At 41.3% G+C, this 14,566-nt stretch overlaps 2 protein-coding genes across 3 annotated transcripts; one reads left to right on the plus strand and one right to left on the minus strand.

Annotated features, from left to right (window-relative positions):
* The first annotated feature begins 204 nt into the window (after positions 1-204).
* Positions 205-4,950, plus strand: PEX10 (peroxisomal biogenesis factor 10). The gene is made up of 6 exons (XM_084274728.1): positions 205-363; positions 602-682; positions 1,096-1,502; positions 2,270-2,445; positions 2,733-2,868; positions 4,117-4,950. Exons 1-6 carry the CDS (start codon positions 252-254, stop codon positions 4,186-4,188), a joined length of 984 nt encoding a protein of 327 aa, XP_084130854.1. The 5' UTR covers positions 205-251; the 3' UTR covers positions 4,189-4,950.
* A 2,619-nt stretch (positions 4,951-7,569) lies between these two features.
* RER1 (retention in endoplasmic reticulum sorting receptor 1) lies at positions 7,570-14,365 on the minus strand. 2 transcript variants are annotated; one of them, XM_084274637.1, is made up of 7 exons: positions 14,343-14,365; positions 11,147-11,232; positions 10,532-10,636; positions 9,441-9,540; positions 8,883-8,961; positions 8,641-8,776; positions 7,570-7,766 (listed from the first exon to the last, which is right to left on the minus strand). In XM_084274637.1, the coding sequence occupies exons 2-7, from the start codon at positions 11,225-11,227 to the stop codon at positions 7,677-7,679; spliced, it is 591 nt and encodes a 196-aa protein (XP_084130763.1). In that variant the 5' UTR covers positions 11,228-11,232; positions 14,343-14,365; the 3' UTR covers positions 7,570-7,676. The 2 variants fall into 2 exon arrangements, with proteins under 2 accessions (XP_084130763.1, XP_084130762.1); XM_084274636.1 differs by lacking the exon at positions 14,343-14,365 and adding an exon at positions 11,523-11,571.
* Positions 14,366-14,566: the final 201 nt, after the last annotated feature.

Below are 14,566 nucleotides of genomic sequence, written 5' to 3' on the forward strand. Positions count from 1 at the left end.
CACCTGGTGAAGCCCCGCCAGCAGGCCGCCTCCCTGGAGAGAACCGGCAGCGGCTGAGAGCCGATCAGCGCGGCAGGCAGGGGCGGGAGCAGCCGCAGCGCTGAGGGAACGGAGGGCGCGGCCTCCGTCGCCTCACGAAAACCCGCCTTCCCGCCCTCCTGAGGGGAGGCGCGCGTCACGCGACACCTCTGCGCCGCCCCGACTCCTGCTCCTCGCCAGGGCCGCGGAGAGTTACGTCCGTCTCCGCGCCGATGGCGCTGGCTCCCGCAGGGCCGGCGGAGCTGGTGCGCTGTGGGCAGAAGGACGAGCTGTACCGGAGCGGGCTGCGGAGCGGGGCCGGCGCCGCGCTGCACGGGCTGGCGGGTAATACCTCCCGTGGGGGTTCTCTTGGGCCTGAGGGCCGCCGGGCTCGGCGCTGCGGCCGGCGGTGACATCGGCAGTGGCGGGCAGCCCCCAGCAGCTCTCGCATCGGGTGGCGGAGGCGGGCCGGTCCTTAGCGGGGTGGGGTGGGGTTAACCAGGCGTCGGATCCTGTGAGGGGCTCCCGGGGAAGGGCCTGGCCGGGCTTCTCCTCGAGTAACTGCAGCGATCCCCGTGCTTAGGTGCCAAGAAGTGGCTGGAGTGGAGGAAAGAGATCGAACTGCTTTCTGACGTAGCCTACTTCGTCCTTACCACCTTGTCAGGTAACGTGCCTGCTCACTCTGTGTTTATCATTGCCTGACCGAGCGGGCAGCACCCACCGACTGGGCTGTCATTTGCTGTAGTGTGGGGGGTTGTTTTTCTATCAATGCCTTTTATTAAAAGGTCAGAAGTTCAAGTTCAAGTGCAGCCATTTATCCAAATACATGTTCTCTTAAAAAAGGGATTTGTGGAGCTATGGACAAGTAGCCCTCCTTTAAGCCTAAAATCATCAGATACTGGCCCTGCAGATGCTGATGTAAACATAACACTCACCTCGTTCAATGTAAAAATCCACAGCTGGTTCTGAAACCTGATGTGTTCTGACCTGAGCAGCCTGTCACTGCTCAACTGCACGGAGAATCATGTTGCAATTGCTGTCTTACCCTGCATGTTTTCTGTTACATGTGGTTTTTAGGTTATCAGACTCTGGGTGAAGAGTATGTTAACATTGTTCAAGTTGACTCAACCAAGAGAAGGGTACCGTCTTTTCTCCGGCGAGCCATCTTCATTTCTCTCCATACACTAGTTCCCTATTGCTTAGAAAAGGGATTACAGCATCTGGAGCACGAGTTGCAGATAGATGCTGATGAGTCCAGAACCTCCCAGAGCAACCCAGCACTTGGCTTATCCAGCAGGACCTTAATACGAAACTGGATTCAGAAACAACTTGGGCAGCTGACAGAGCAGCGGAAGAAGAGAGTCTTGCAGACTGTGTATGTTCTCAAACAATGCATCCCTCTGCTTTGTCGACTACATCTGGCACTATTCTACATAAATGGCACCTTTTACCACCTGTCTAAAAGAATCACAGGAATCACGTATGTAAGTGGATGTACTTCTTGTTTGAAGGGGGTGTCTGCTGCAGTATTTGGCCTCTTTTGGGATGCCATGTGTGCAAAAGGGATACAGAATTCAGCTGTGATTATAATATGGGCAGAGCATCCTGGTGAGGGGCAAAATTTGAATACTGTGTGGAGGGGTTAGGAGTCAAAAGGTTATGGCTAACCTATGTGAACACACTGTCAGAAGTTAATACCCTCTGGAAGTTCAGAACAATGTCTGGTCCAGTCTGTCATCTACAAATACACAAAAAGGGAGAAGTGGCTTAATAAATCCCTGGGAAATACTTAACCAGGGTTCTGGAAAAAAATCAGTGTGAATTGAGATAGCATTTTTTCTCTATGAAGGGCTTGATTTCACATGGCCTTTTCAGTAAGTTTCCAGACAACCATCAGCCACTGGCCAGGAACTGGGTATAGACAGAAGACTCCACAGCACTTCCCAGTGTTAGTGTGGGAGAAAGGTGTCTTTTTGCTCAGAGCTACATAACAAAACCAAACCAAACTGATTAAAGCAGCAGTTCTGAGGGATAGCCAGACCCCTCAAGACAACTGATGCTTGTACAGGAAGCAGTTAGTTTAGCCTGACTGAATGAGATACAATCTGGACACATTAGACCTCCTGAGAGACAAGTGTAGGTTTTTTGGACAGAAATGAGAATCCCAAATTGAGAGTTTATTGATGCAGACAGGGGCATAATGTCATAAAACCACAGTAACAAAACTTCTGTGTTTCTCTGAACTATGTAGCTGCACTTTGGAGGACTGCAAAGAGAAGATCAGAGTATTCGATCAAGTTACAAGTTTCTTGGAATAATTTCACTCTTCCATCTTCTGCTAACAATCGGTGTTCAGATGTACAGCCTCAAACAGAAGCAGAGAGCAAGGCAGGAATGGCAACTACACCGCAACCTAGCTCATCAAAAGTATGATAATCTTTACTTACTAGGAAAGAGGTGGAAGCAATGGTGGGAAATGTAATTGCTTTTATGAAGAGGGAGAATGCTGGAGTGACACTTTAGCTGATGCAATGTACCATTTGATTAATTTCTCACTGTTTGAAGCATCTCTTAGGTTTCGTGGTTTGCTGTCCTGTTTTTGAGATCTTTCCAAAAAGGGTTAATATTTGAAGATGGGGTTCACTTTAGGATTGTGTTTTCAAGTATTTCTTACAAGCAGGCTAAATAAATTCATACATTCCTATGTTAATTAGAAACATGACCAAGGATAAACCTACCGGGCGCCAGTCCCGCTGCACTCTGTGCTTGGAAGAACGGAGACACACAACAGCCACGCCTTGTGGGCACCTGTTCTGCTGGGAGTGCATCATGGGGTGGTGTAACACCAGAGTAAGTACAGAGGGAGGCTGGAAGGGGTAAACGTGGTGAAACTTCTACCTGAAAATACCTGTCAGCCTGGGTGTTGAAACAAGTACCTTTTCACCTATTAAAGCACCCAAAATCCCCACACGAGAATGTACCAGGACCTATATATTTTATTAGGCTAGAAAGACTACACATTACATAGGTAAACAAGGTGAGCAGCTCTCTTTCTCAGCCATTGAAATGCAGTCTGACTCAGACGACCCTGTAAGTCAGACATTAAGATCCAGAGCTAGGCTATAATTCTGACTACAGGGAAACAACAGAAGTGATCATATTCTTGTCTTATTCACCTGATTTCCAGTATAAAGGAATAAATAAGTTATAACCAAACAGAGCTAGCTCATATGCACAGTATTGAACTTGGATTTTACTCTGAATTAAAGAAATACAACCTAATTTTCATCCATTAAGAATTTTATAGACATCATGGAATAACACATCTGTGTGTCTTCTCTAAACAGTAAGAACTAATTGCCAGAAAAAAGGCATTGTGTTACTTACAAATAGCTTTGCTCCTTGTTGTTTGGCATCAATTAAAAAACAGCTGATTCTGTTAATCTAGAATGAAGGTTAGTCCTCACTTCCTGTAACACCTCCAACAGTAAAACGCAAATGACTTAGAAATTGCCCAGCTGACTCCCTGCATGAAGCAGCTTCAAATAGCATAAAGGCAACAGAAACTGGAACAAAAGTCTGCTTAGGCAGCTACTGACAATTTCAGTTGTCAGTTTTCAGTGTGAGAATGTGCTTTGAGCTACACTGGTTGGAGGGCCTTCATTTTAGGCCATATTTTGCATTGCTGTCCACTCTAAAGCTGTCCCAGATGCATATGTCTGTAGATAGACCATACTGAAAATGCATTACAGTGATATTTCAGATCTGAAAATATCCACTCACTCTAACTGCATCTTTGCCTCATTCTTTGCCCTGCAGGCTTAGTGACTAATTTACTACTGGGAGAGCAGTTCAAGGTCCATGGTACACGATTTTTGTTTAAGCTACTGAGACTCAAGCTTGGGTTTTTTTTAATAACAATAGCAACAATTGTTACCACTTTAGTAACTTTCAGTCTTTCAGCATATGATGTAATAAATCCTTTGACTATATGGATGCTGATTATTTTCTGGAAGTAGCCAAACGGTAATATTTGGATATTTAAAAAGCTTAAATACAGAAATTCAGTATGTCTATCTAACTTTTTTCTTTTTGTAGGCAGAATGTCCACTGTGCAGAGAGAAGTTTCATCCTCAGAAGCTGATCTACCTACGTCACTATCAACTGTAACAGAAAAAACCCTTCGGTTTCATGGCAAGAGCCTCAGCTCTCATACCCTTTATAGAAGTTGTCATACAGCTTAAGTTAGTCCAAGAAAAAGACTTTATTATAAAACTGGTCACTGCCTGCAAGAGGTGGCACTTCATTCCTGTTTACAGAATAAATCTATTTCTGCCTCTTCCCATTATGTTTCTTCTAACACAGTTCTTGACCATATTAAAAAACGTTTTTTCTAAGAAGTACTTGACACAAACATAATAGTTTTCTTCAGTTTGGACAATGAAAAATTTAAATTGGATTCTCTAAGTGAGTCTTCAAACATTTCAGAGCATGCTCAAGGTATTCTTAAAATTCTATTTGTAAGACTCCCTCTTCTCCTCTAACTGGGTAACAAGTCCGTGCTGTAAGCTTCAGGGGAACAGGACAAAAGCTGTACATAAATCCTTAGCTTAACTGCAGTGGAAATTCTGGGAACTGTATGTCACATCCCATTCTGTTTTCATGCCAAGGTTAACAATAAAGCAAGATTCCTTGATGTGACCAACTGTGAATTCCCCTTAGATCAATGGGAGCAACAAATGCACTAACTCTGCACACTGATAAATGAACACTCAGCTTCCCAACTCAGAGCTCTTCTATCACTGTTAGATTACCATGATTTTTCATCAAGTATTCTAGACATCTACACTATAACAATGTAAAAAGTGTTTTTTCAAATAGCCCTAGTATGTATACTAACAGAAACCAAGCTCAACTATAAAATGTTAGTCTTACAACACAGCCTAAGTTTTGTCTGTGTGGTGTTTTCTGCAGTGTAATACAGAGAGGGAAGAAGCTGACTTCAGCCACAAGACCCTCTCCCCTCTTCATGGCAATAGGGCTGTTTCAACTAAGCCAGTATTTTACAGTCTACAGGAGGAGGGATTCAGCAGCATCACCTTGTCAAGGTTGATTCCCGTAAGTGCTTCTTAGTGCTACAAGGACTTGGAGCAGCAGGGAAAAAGAAATTTGTTAGTTGTTAGCATATCTTATCATTCTTGCATGGTAGAAGGGGTACAAGATGAATTTATTTGTATTCTTTAAATACAGATGGGAAGAAGCAGCCAGGTGATCCACTCCGTGGATCCTGAATTACAGATTCAATAGAACTTTCACAAATGGCACTGAATAGGGATTTGGGGTGGTAAGGGGAGGTGTGCTATGGTAAGAGCACTTTTTTAAAAGATTGATTAGTACTGTAGAGATCCTGATGAGCTAGCTAACAATTAAATCTCCAAGTGTTGTCACAAAAACTCCAATAGAATTAGTTTAACTTTTCATTATATCTACAAATGGAAGGAAAACACCAATTGTTGCTGGTAACACTTCACTGTTGCTGTACAGCCAGAGCTGCAATATCATTCCTTTCTTACACTTCGAGGCATCCCACACCTATTTAAAACTGTCAAGGCAACAGTGGAAGAAAACCAGTCCATTACAAATCAAAATATGATTACCTAAGGAAATCACTGCCTAATCCCCTTCCTAAGGAAAAACATTTAGTTGCACATAGAATCAAATAGGAAGCAAATCGATGACTGCAAAGTATCTGTGAAGTTGTCAAGCCAAGTTTTCCAGGCATTCTGTAAGGGGAATTTATTTTTAACACTTGAAAGTGATAAAAACAGAGCCAAGTTCCACAAAATGCCAAGGAGCTTGTCTGGCTGTTGCATGCCAAGAGTCTGATAAGGAACTGTACCGTTGTCCCAGCATCAACTACAGTCTGTATTTGCAAACTGTTAATCCCACTGAACACAGAGCATCCAGGCCCCCCTAAGAACACAAGGGCATTCATCTCAGGCTGCCACTGGAGCTCAAAATTAAGTGGAGGTAAAAATGTCTCATTTGCAAAGCGTGCCCTTAATACTGTTTTCTGGCACAAGTCATCCTAGTTGTTAATTTTAACATTAATAAAGATCATAAACATCATACTCTTGCCCTGATTTGCCCTTTTTATTCAGAAATTCCAGCAAACCTGAAGGCTGCTTCTCTATGTCAGGGCTTTCACAGTTTTACACAGCAAGCTGCCAAGAATCCATGACCAATACTTTTATAATGCCCCTTCTGGATACCATCTTTCCATAATTCTAAATTTTGACACTTACAGTTTCCACAGTACTAACACACCAAAAAAACCCAGGTCAATGGAAACTAAAACTACCTGTCATTTCCCCAGGATGACTGAAGGATGATTCCAGAGCTCCATAATGACTTCACTCAACAAAATCAGATGAAAGGATTCCTACATATGTTTCCCAATTAGGCGTCTGTTGAAGTTGCCACTATTCTCCATTTAGGATCTTCAAAGAGCTAATCTGTTCCTACTTTCTGCAAGTGAACGCTCCCTGAAGAGTTGAAAAAGGCATTGCATCAAGATAAAATGAGGATAACCATTATTGGAAAGGAGCCATAAATACTGTTAGATCAATGTATGTATATAAAGATAAAGAACAAGTAAAGGGGGACACTGTCTTTTAATAAATTTCGGAATTAAAAAGTCACTTAATAAAACTGCAGTTGTATCACATGAAAAAGTTTACATGCAGGTCATTTCTCTCTGATTTATTTTTCCTCATAGAAAATGAAAAGCTGTGTTAAAACCCACACCGTTTTCTGCTGTGGCCAGTTCGGGTATATTCTGAAGGGGCTGCATGAAGTCAGATTAAATTAATCAAGAAACCCTTAAGTATGAAAGAAACTTCAACTAATAACAATTAAAATATATATATATTTATAATTCCAGGTCCTCAAAGGAAATTGTGATAGAAGTTGAACAAAATTTTGAGTCATCATGAAAGAGCCCAATTTTATAGCATCTGCTAGATGTAATGGTGAAACTGGCATTAAAACCCAACACATAAGTTACTTCAGAAGCTATGTGAGTATTTTTTCCCTACTGCAAACCCTATTAATTTAGTAGGTCTCTTATTTCTATGGATGTTTGGTTATAACTCAATAGTACCATGCATTAAGGAAACTGGCTTAAGTTCTGCATCTTTCAGGTCTACTGAATTTTTCTAAGAAAGTAGCACATGCCCATGAAGCAGAAAACAGCATCATGTGTGCCATCTAAATCTTACATCTTCCTCCACATCTGTGCACAGCACTTCAGGGTGATGGTGAGCAGGAGAACTACATAAAATTATCCAGCTCTTAAGCCATTAATCTCTCCAGTGCAATGGATCTTGAAAGAAATGTGCTATCCCAAATCCATGGGATTAATCAAAGTTTCTCCAACTTCTTACAAAAGATAATAAACTCAATGCAATTTGGTTAGAATGCCAGTTTCTTCAAGAAACTGATATTTCAGATAAAAATAGCAAGATCTTCTTAAAATGAAAATTCAACTGCTTTGTCACCACTCTGTTGTTATTTTTTTTATGAAGAAAAAAGGCATTGTTACAATGGCTCAAAATCGTTCCTTTAGTTAGAATTGGTCAACAGGTTGATTGCATCTTCTAGCTAGCAAAGGTCTTTCCCACATCTTCTTTCCCTTTGTATTTCCTCTTGCCATGTGTGAAGGGTATATATCTGTACTTTATCATGTGCTGTAAAGAAAAAATAAATCCATTTTTGAGGCAAGAAGCTTAAATAATAATATTTACAAAATTGTTATACGATGCACAGTGTAAACTGCAAAATCCTCTAGGAAGACAGTTCTTCAGGATCGTTGGGTAATGAAATAGCTAATCTCATACCAGTTCACTGCTAAATAGGGGTATGAGCCCAATCTTATACATCTCAAATTTGGGCATACCCAATCATTTATACAGTACAGTCAGTCTTACTCATTGGGGGAATCACAGGAAACTGGACAGAGCACAGAGATCTGAATTATTTACTACCCCTTAATATGTAACGTACAAATTGGATTAACAGAACCTATGCAAAACTCTGAGTGTCTGGGGAAAATATGGTTCTCTTAAAATGCCAGCAAACCATAAAGAGCTGGTTAGAAGTGGTCTGAATGATTTGCCTATCTTGTTCTTTCCCTTCTCCCCATCTAATTTCTCACACCAACTGTCTACAACTTTCATTTTCACCTGCCAGATATCCTACAAGACCTCTTCATTTAAAATATCCATAGTTAACTCAAGAAAGGAAATAGATGAGAAATTATAAGACTCATCCTGTATAAAAAAAACAGATATTGAACTGAGATTGAAACCTTTTGAAAGCAAGCATAAATTTTTGTAATGTAGCACAGGAAGACTTCTTTTTTACCAAGTATTTTTGTTCCCCGTTGTCAAGATTTGTCAAAGTTGCAAATACGCAACACTTGAACTTTAGTTAAAGAGTTAATTGTTCAAGATCCTCCAGTAAAAGTGTATGTGATACACTGAATGCCTCTGAAGTGCTCAACTGGAACAATACTGCAAATTCTCACATGACAAACACTCCCATCTATTCTTGGCTAGTTACCTTGATTTGTCTCTTCATGGTGATACAAAATAGCATAATGAAGTACATCACAAGGATTGGCCAAAACACAGGAACGTTGAAAGCTTCAAAGAATGTACATGCCATGGCAACCAGGATTCCTTTAGTGGCAGAGTGCCTTAAAAATAATATTCACAGTTAATTCTTCAGCCTCAGCTACCATGAATTTGATGCAGATATTTGTATTTTCCACAACCAGAGCACATGCAGAAGGATCCACTCACCAGAATTTGAACTCTGGGAGCCTTCTAATGAAAGGCCGGAATTCTTCATTTTGCCTTGTAGGTAAGGAAGGACCATCATCTGGAAAAAAAACCAAAAACCCAAACCACAATCACACACACATTTTCAACACCATTTGGCTTCTAATTTTTTTTTTAACTTAAAACAAAAAAAGAAAGAAAAGATGAACTTTCACTGCTACAGAGTTGTAGTGACTGTCTGAATGTAACTTAACTGTGATTTCTCAAAAGAGAAAAGATAACAAATGAGTGCCAAGTCACTTGAGTTACTATGGGGAGAACCTAATCACATAAACCTTCTTTCAAAACACAGAAAATTAATACAATACAGAATATGTTCAAGCCCTGGAGGAAAATAAAATAAATTAAAATACAGACAAATTTTATAGCAACTCTGATGTCAAATTGTACAGACTTCTATTTCAAGTCTAAAAGTCCCCCTGTATCATACTAAAGTTACACATCTGTACACTACTGCATCAGACAAAAAGAGCTGAAAGCTTGACTAAGTTTAATAGCAAAATTAACTACCAGTCATACCTGAATCTTCCATTAAAGAGGGGTCTACCTTTGGTGACAAGAAAGCTATGAAGAGATTTAGATGGTAGATTCCCAAGGCATATGTCACAATGTACCAACCCTGAAGCAGGGAGGGAAAAAAAAAAGAGCCAAGATTAAAGTCTTCCTGAAAACTATCTGCAGGTACTGATTTTTCAACGATCTGGTTTTTTGCTTCCCTGAGAAGGGCTTTTCCACATCCTCATATTAACATAAAAAGATTTCTAAACTTATTTAACAAAATATTAACAATTCTCACTGCATAAAATCAGCATTCTGACTCCACAAACACTTGAAATCACCTTTGCGAATCTATTTCTTTTGTCTGCTAATGTGGAACAGTTTCCATTTAAAGCTACCTAAATACTGACTAACCTTACTGCAATACAAATCAGCAAGACAGAAGTACAGTCTTTTTAAGCTACACATTTTCTGAGGTTCACTACTACAAACCCAATGTATTAATCGAAACAAGCCTTAGAACAGGAGTAGTGCAAATCCCTCCCATACTGATGGATTTAATACAAAAGGTTCTCTCAGGCATTTGGTCTCTATGTTCAAAATACAGACATCATGAAAGCAGCACAAAAGAAATAACCAGCACGAATCTAACAGAATTCTCAAGTTGCTAAGTGAATTGCAGGCTGGTGTGAAATGCAGGCACCTGGTTAGTGGGGAATGCACTGGCCTGCAGTGCCACAAGTCCCAAAAAGCACAATTCTTTATGGTTTGTGGCTCCTGAACACGTTACGCAGCTTTAAAAATAAAAACTTAATTGCACCAGAGTTTTCAGAAGTTTATTAAGTAATTTCATCAGAACTAACGGAATATTTCCACTTTCTGTTGCCACCACAAAAATATCCTCAAGCATTTTCACATTCTCCACTCTGAAGCAGCAAGTTTAACACCAGCAAGATGTGTTCTTTCTTAAGACTAATTTACTTTCTACTGTGTGCCACATGATACTGTATGTGATTCCAAAGTAATACTCTGCTTCAAAAACCCTTCTAACACAAAAAATAGAAGAGTCATGAGATCTAAAAGTGCTTTGGCAGTAAATCCAGTTTTCTTACCTGCAGTATGTAAACTCTAATCATGTAGATAAAACTCAGACCCAGAGTTACAATCCATCGCACTGCAGTATATGGAGTCGATTTGTCTAACCAGGACTGGTAGATCTAAGAAGAAATATAAAGCATATATCTGTAAAATACTACTCTGTAATAAATATTAGTCATTGTGCATCATGTATTAGAAATAGTAGCATTTGTGAAGAGTATTTTACATAAAATATTTATATTCTTCATTACAAATAAATTTAATTAAACAAATATATTTATGAGCATTAGAAAACCTCTGTATTTTTATAAAGGCAAAAAAGCCCCCTAATGCTTGGGGCATCATAAAGCAATTTCAATTTTCAATATCTTATGCAAGTTCCCTCTCTCTTGAAAACCAATCTGTCATGAAATCTGCAGTCACTCCTCATCTCTGAGAGTAACATCATGTATTTCACTGTGCAATGTCACACATAGGCACATGAAATATTTTGTTTAGCTACATATTAAAATACATATAAAATTTTTGTAAAAATTTTAATATTTCAACAACTCATTCAAAAAGGAGTTTAAGAAGCTGCACTGAGACCTGCTTCTAACAAAGTCAGAAAAACCCTACATAAAACCAACCTGTCCAAGTCTTGAGAAAAATCTATAGACCACAGAAGGCTTTCCATGAACAGATTCACCAATACTGTCCCCTTCTGACATGGTTGCTGTGGAAACAAAACATGATACATAATATTTAAAACAAAAATCTAAGCTCAGAGAAGCTTTGCAGTACATCACTGGAACCAGTGTTTACATGATACTCTTGGATTGCCCTGTTTCAAACTACTTTAAAAGAAGTATTCTTAAATAGAGGACATTTATTCCAAAAGAAGGTAATTTTCAAAAGAAATTATCAAAAGAGAAGAAGGCAAGACAGAATCCAATTCATTTTAGGGAGGAAAAAAAGAACAGTCCATAGAGAAATGCAGGAATGAGCCTTGTTAGGCATCTTCACCTTGGTAAGGCAGGAGCCGAGTTATAACATCTAAGCCTTGAGATATGAACTGGAGCACCACCTTCCTGTCACCTCAGTTTCTAGAGGCAAAGAACAAACCCAAAGTAAGTATTTTTTTCCTAATAAACTGCTTAGTATTTTTAAACACTGAGTAGCTAGCTACCTAAGAAGTTTATGCTCAGGACCCTGTATGGGAGCGGTTACAGACAAAAACCTCTCTACTGTATGAACCTAAACCAAAACCCTGCCCATTCTGAGAATTATTCAATGAGTTTCTCTCTTGAACGTGAAAAGCTTAGTAGTCACAGGAAAGTTTTATGCATGAGCAAAAACATATAGCAAAGGGGCCATGATTCTGAACTCAGGCTTAAAAAAAAACCCCAAAACCCCCAAGGGAGTTATTTTTAGTACATGCTGCTACCAATTTTAAATCTGTTTTCAGTTAAGCTCAACTAAAGTTTCACAGTTCACTTCAAAATATAAAACAAACTAAATTAAATGGATTCTAAAATGAAACATTTCTGCCACATCACCAAAAGCAATCTCTGACATTACTTCCTGGACTGTTCATCTGTGGGTGGGACTACATAACTGGGATAGTGGGCGTACTTTCAGCCCTATATTAGTATCTCAAGAACCTCAGATGATCATAAAGCTATATGAAACATTACTAAATGAGGAAAACTTAAATTATCTTAGATGCTGCAATGTAGTGGCTGCTACAAAAAATTTGAGACCAAGGACAATCTGGAGAGACACAGAATCTTAAAGTTTCACAGAAAAAAAATACAGAAACTACATCCTATGGAATCACTAGGAAATACAAAAAAAACAGAGTCCTGTTACACCTCCAAAGATAAGGTGATTTGTTATGAGGTTTCAAGAGCTGCAGTCCACTTGAATTCAAGCTATAGCTAAAAGGAAAGAAAAATCAAATAGAAACCCACATGATATAGATATAAAGTTGTTCATTATGGGCAGAAGGTAGGAATTATTATTCTCACCATTCACTGCACTGCAAAAAAAAGAAATTACTCAGCATTATTTGCTGACCATAACTTCGTGTTTTATTTTGGTTATTTCTTTTACACAAAGCCTAGCACTGTAACAAACATATTTAGTCTCCTAATCAGATAGCAATTCTCTAAAAATCTCTAATAGAAAAACTCACACTCTTAAAATTAATTTTGCAGATACATCATTAGCAAACATGGGCTATAAGAAAACCTGACATTACTTAAATGGCAAACTATGCAGGCTCAAGGAAAGAATTGTGTAGATGAGGCCACTGATGGCTTTACAATCAAGCAGACCCTCTGCCTGGTGTAAAAAAATCCCATTATATGTGAATACATACAATTGTTTATGATACGTACAGTTTCTCCAGGAAATAAAACCAGCTAACACTGCCTCTTTCACTGAAAAGAAACCTCTCACTGGCTCAGTTTAAGTAGCACAGACTGAAGTTTATCCCACAAGACAATTTAGAATTTAAGTTAATATTCATTATCATTTAAAGACTTTACCTGCAGAATATCTGTAATTTGACATTTATCAAGAAAAGCAGCCTTTGGGAGTGCCTTGAAGGCAGAACAATTCAGAACACAACTCAGACCTCATTGGTTTAAGGGAATAACCACATCTGAACAGTAACAACCCTTCTTCCATCACAAAAAACATAAGACTTCACTGCTTAGTGCAACGAGCTTGATAACCCTTCAGCCACTTCATCAAAGCCAACAATCAGAAAGATACACAAAGATTAACACAGCAAACAATTGAATAGCTTGCTACAAGCAGAATACAGACTGCTGCTACAAGTAAACCCTATTAAAAAGCTTTCTCTGTTGAGAAATTCCAAATAGGCAAACATGTGACCTTCAATAATTACACTTCTAACCGCACCTGTTCTGGTAATATCATTACAAACACCACCCCATTGCTCGCTTCTTAAAACAGCATGACCTGGGGCAGTACAGACATCTCACTTCTGCCTCTCCTCATCACATACACAGAGGTGCAGGATTTTTAGACACCTCCCTGGTCATAATAAGACTTTTTTTCTTAGATTTAAACTACAAACAAAGCACCAGCAGAACCGCATTACTGCTCACACAAGCTTCCTTATCTCACAGAGGAAAGGTCTTTAAAGAGCAACACGTCGAAGTTTTTTATTAATAACAGGGTGAATGTGCAGCCACAGGAGAGTAACCCACTGGTTGCACAACCTTGGGGTTTTTTTACCCTAAAAAGAGGCAGTGCTTAATTTTAACCAACACAACAGCAGCCAGGCCAGTCAGGAGCTCCCTACGGCCCGCACAGCGGCGGCTGCGCGGCAACTGCGCTCCGCCTTTACCGGGAACCACGCACCGGGCGTAGCCTGAGCCCCAGCTAAGGCCAAACGCTGCCGGACACGAGCGGTACCGGCCGCTTCCCGAAGCCGCCGGGCAGGGAGGCTGTCACTGGGGCGGCAACGGGCCCCGGACGAGCGGCGCTCGAGGCAGGAGCGGGGCCCGCTAAGGAGAGGAGCGCCCGGGCTCTAGGGCTGGCAGCGGGACAAAGGACCCCTCCAGCGGGCCCGGCCCACAGCAGACCCACGGGCCCCGCAGACGGGAGACGGCGACCGGTAGCGCGGCGCGCGAGAGCGGCCAGGCCGCAGCTGCAGCAGCGGAGCCCGAGAAGCCTCCGCGCTCCCGGCACCCACCCACCAGGACCCGCCGTGGCCTCCACGCCCGCCCGCCAGCCTGGGGGCTCAGGCTCCCGCCCACCCCCGGCTCCGGCCGGGCCCCCCGGCGCCGACGCGGCGCAGCGGCTACTCACAGGCGCCCAAGCCGCGTCCTCCCTTCCGCTCCCCCTCCCCCCGCTTCCACAACACCCAATATGGCGTCACCGGCGGGGAGTCACTTCCTCTTCCGGGGCAGGAAGGACGGCAGGCAGGCTCGGTGCTGCCCTTCCATTGGCCCCGGCGGGGGAAGTGGGCGTTGCGGCGGCTCGGTGAGACGGGAAGCGGAGGCGGCTGTCGCTGCGGTCTCGGCTGCGGGCAG

This window comes from Gallinula chloropus (assembly GCF_964237585.1).
Source record: "Gallinula chloropus genome assembly, chromosome: 23".
In the NCBI taxonomy this organism is placed as follows: domain Eukaryota; kingdom Metazoa; phylum Chordata; class Aves; order Gruiformes; family Rallidae; genus Gallinula; species Gallinula chloropus.

What these genes read in the sequence shown, in the direction of transcription:
- RER1 (XM_084274637.1), bottom strand. Translation starts at nt 11,227, where the DNA reads ATGTCAGAAGGGGACAGTATTGGTGAATCTGTTCATGGAAAGCCTTCT. An exon ending in CTCCCAGAGTTCAAATTCTG is followed by an intron (nt 8,777 to 8,882) that starts GTGAGTGGATCC and finishes ATTATTTTTAAG; the next exon opens with GCACTCTGCCACTAAAGGAA. An exon ending in CCATGAAGAGACAAATCAAG is followed by an intron (nt 7,767 to 8,640) that starts GTAACTAGCCAA and finishes TTTTCTTTACAG; the next exon opens with CACATGATAAAGTACAGATA.
- PEX10 (XM_084274728.1), top strand. Translation starts at nt 252, where the DNA reads ATGGCGCTGGCTCCCGCAGGGCCGGCGGAGCTGGTGCGCTGTGGGCAG. An exon ending in CGTCCTTACCACCTTGTCAG is followed by an intron (nt 683 to 1,095) that starts GTAACGTGCCTG and finishes TGTGGTTTTTAG; the next exon opens with GTTATCAGACTCTGGGTGAA. An exon ending in CGCAACCTAGCTCATCAAAA is followed by an intron (nt 2,446 to 2,732) that starts GTATGATAATCT and finishes TATGTTAATTAG; the next exon opens with AAACATGACCAAGGATAAAC.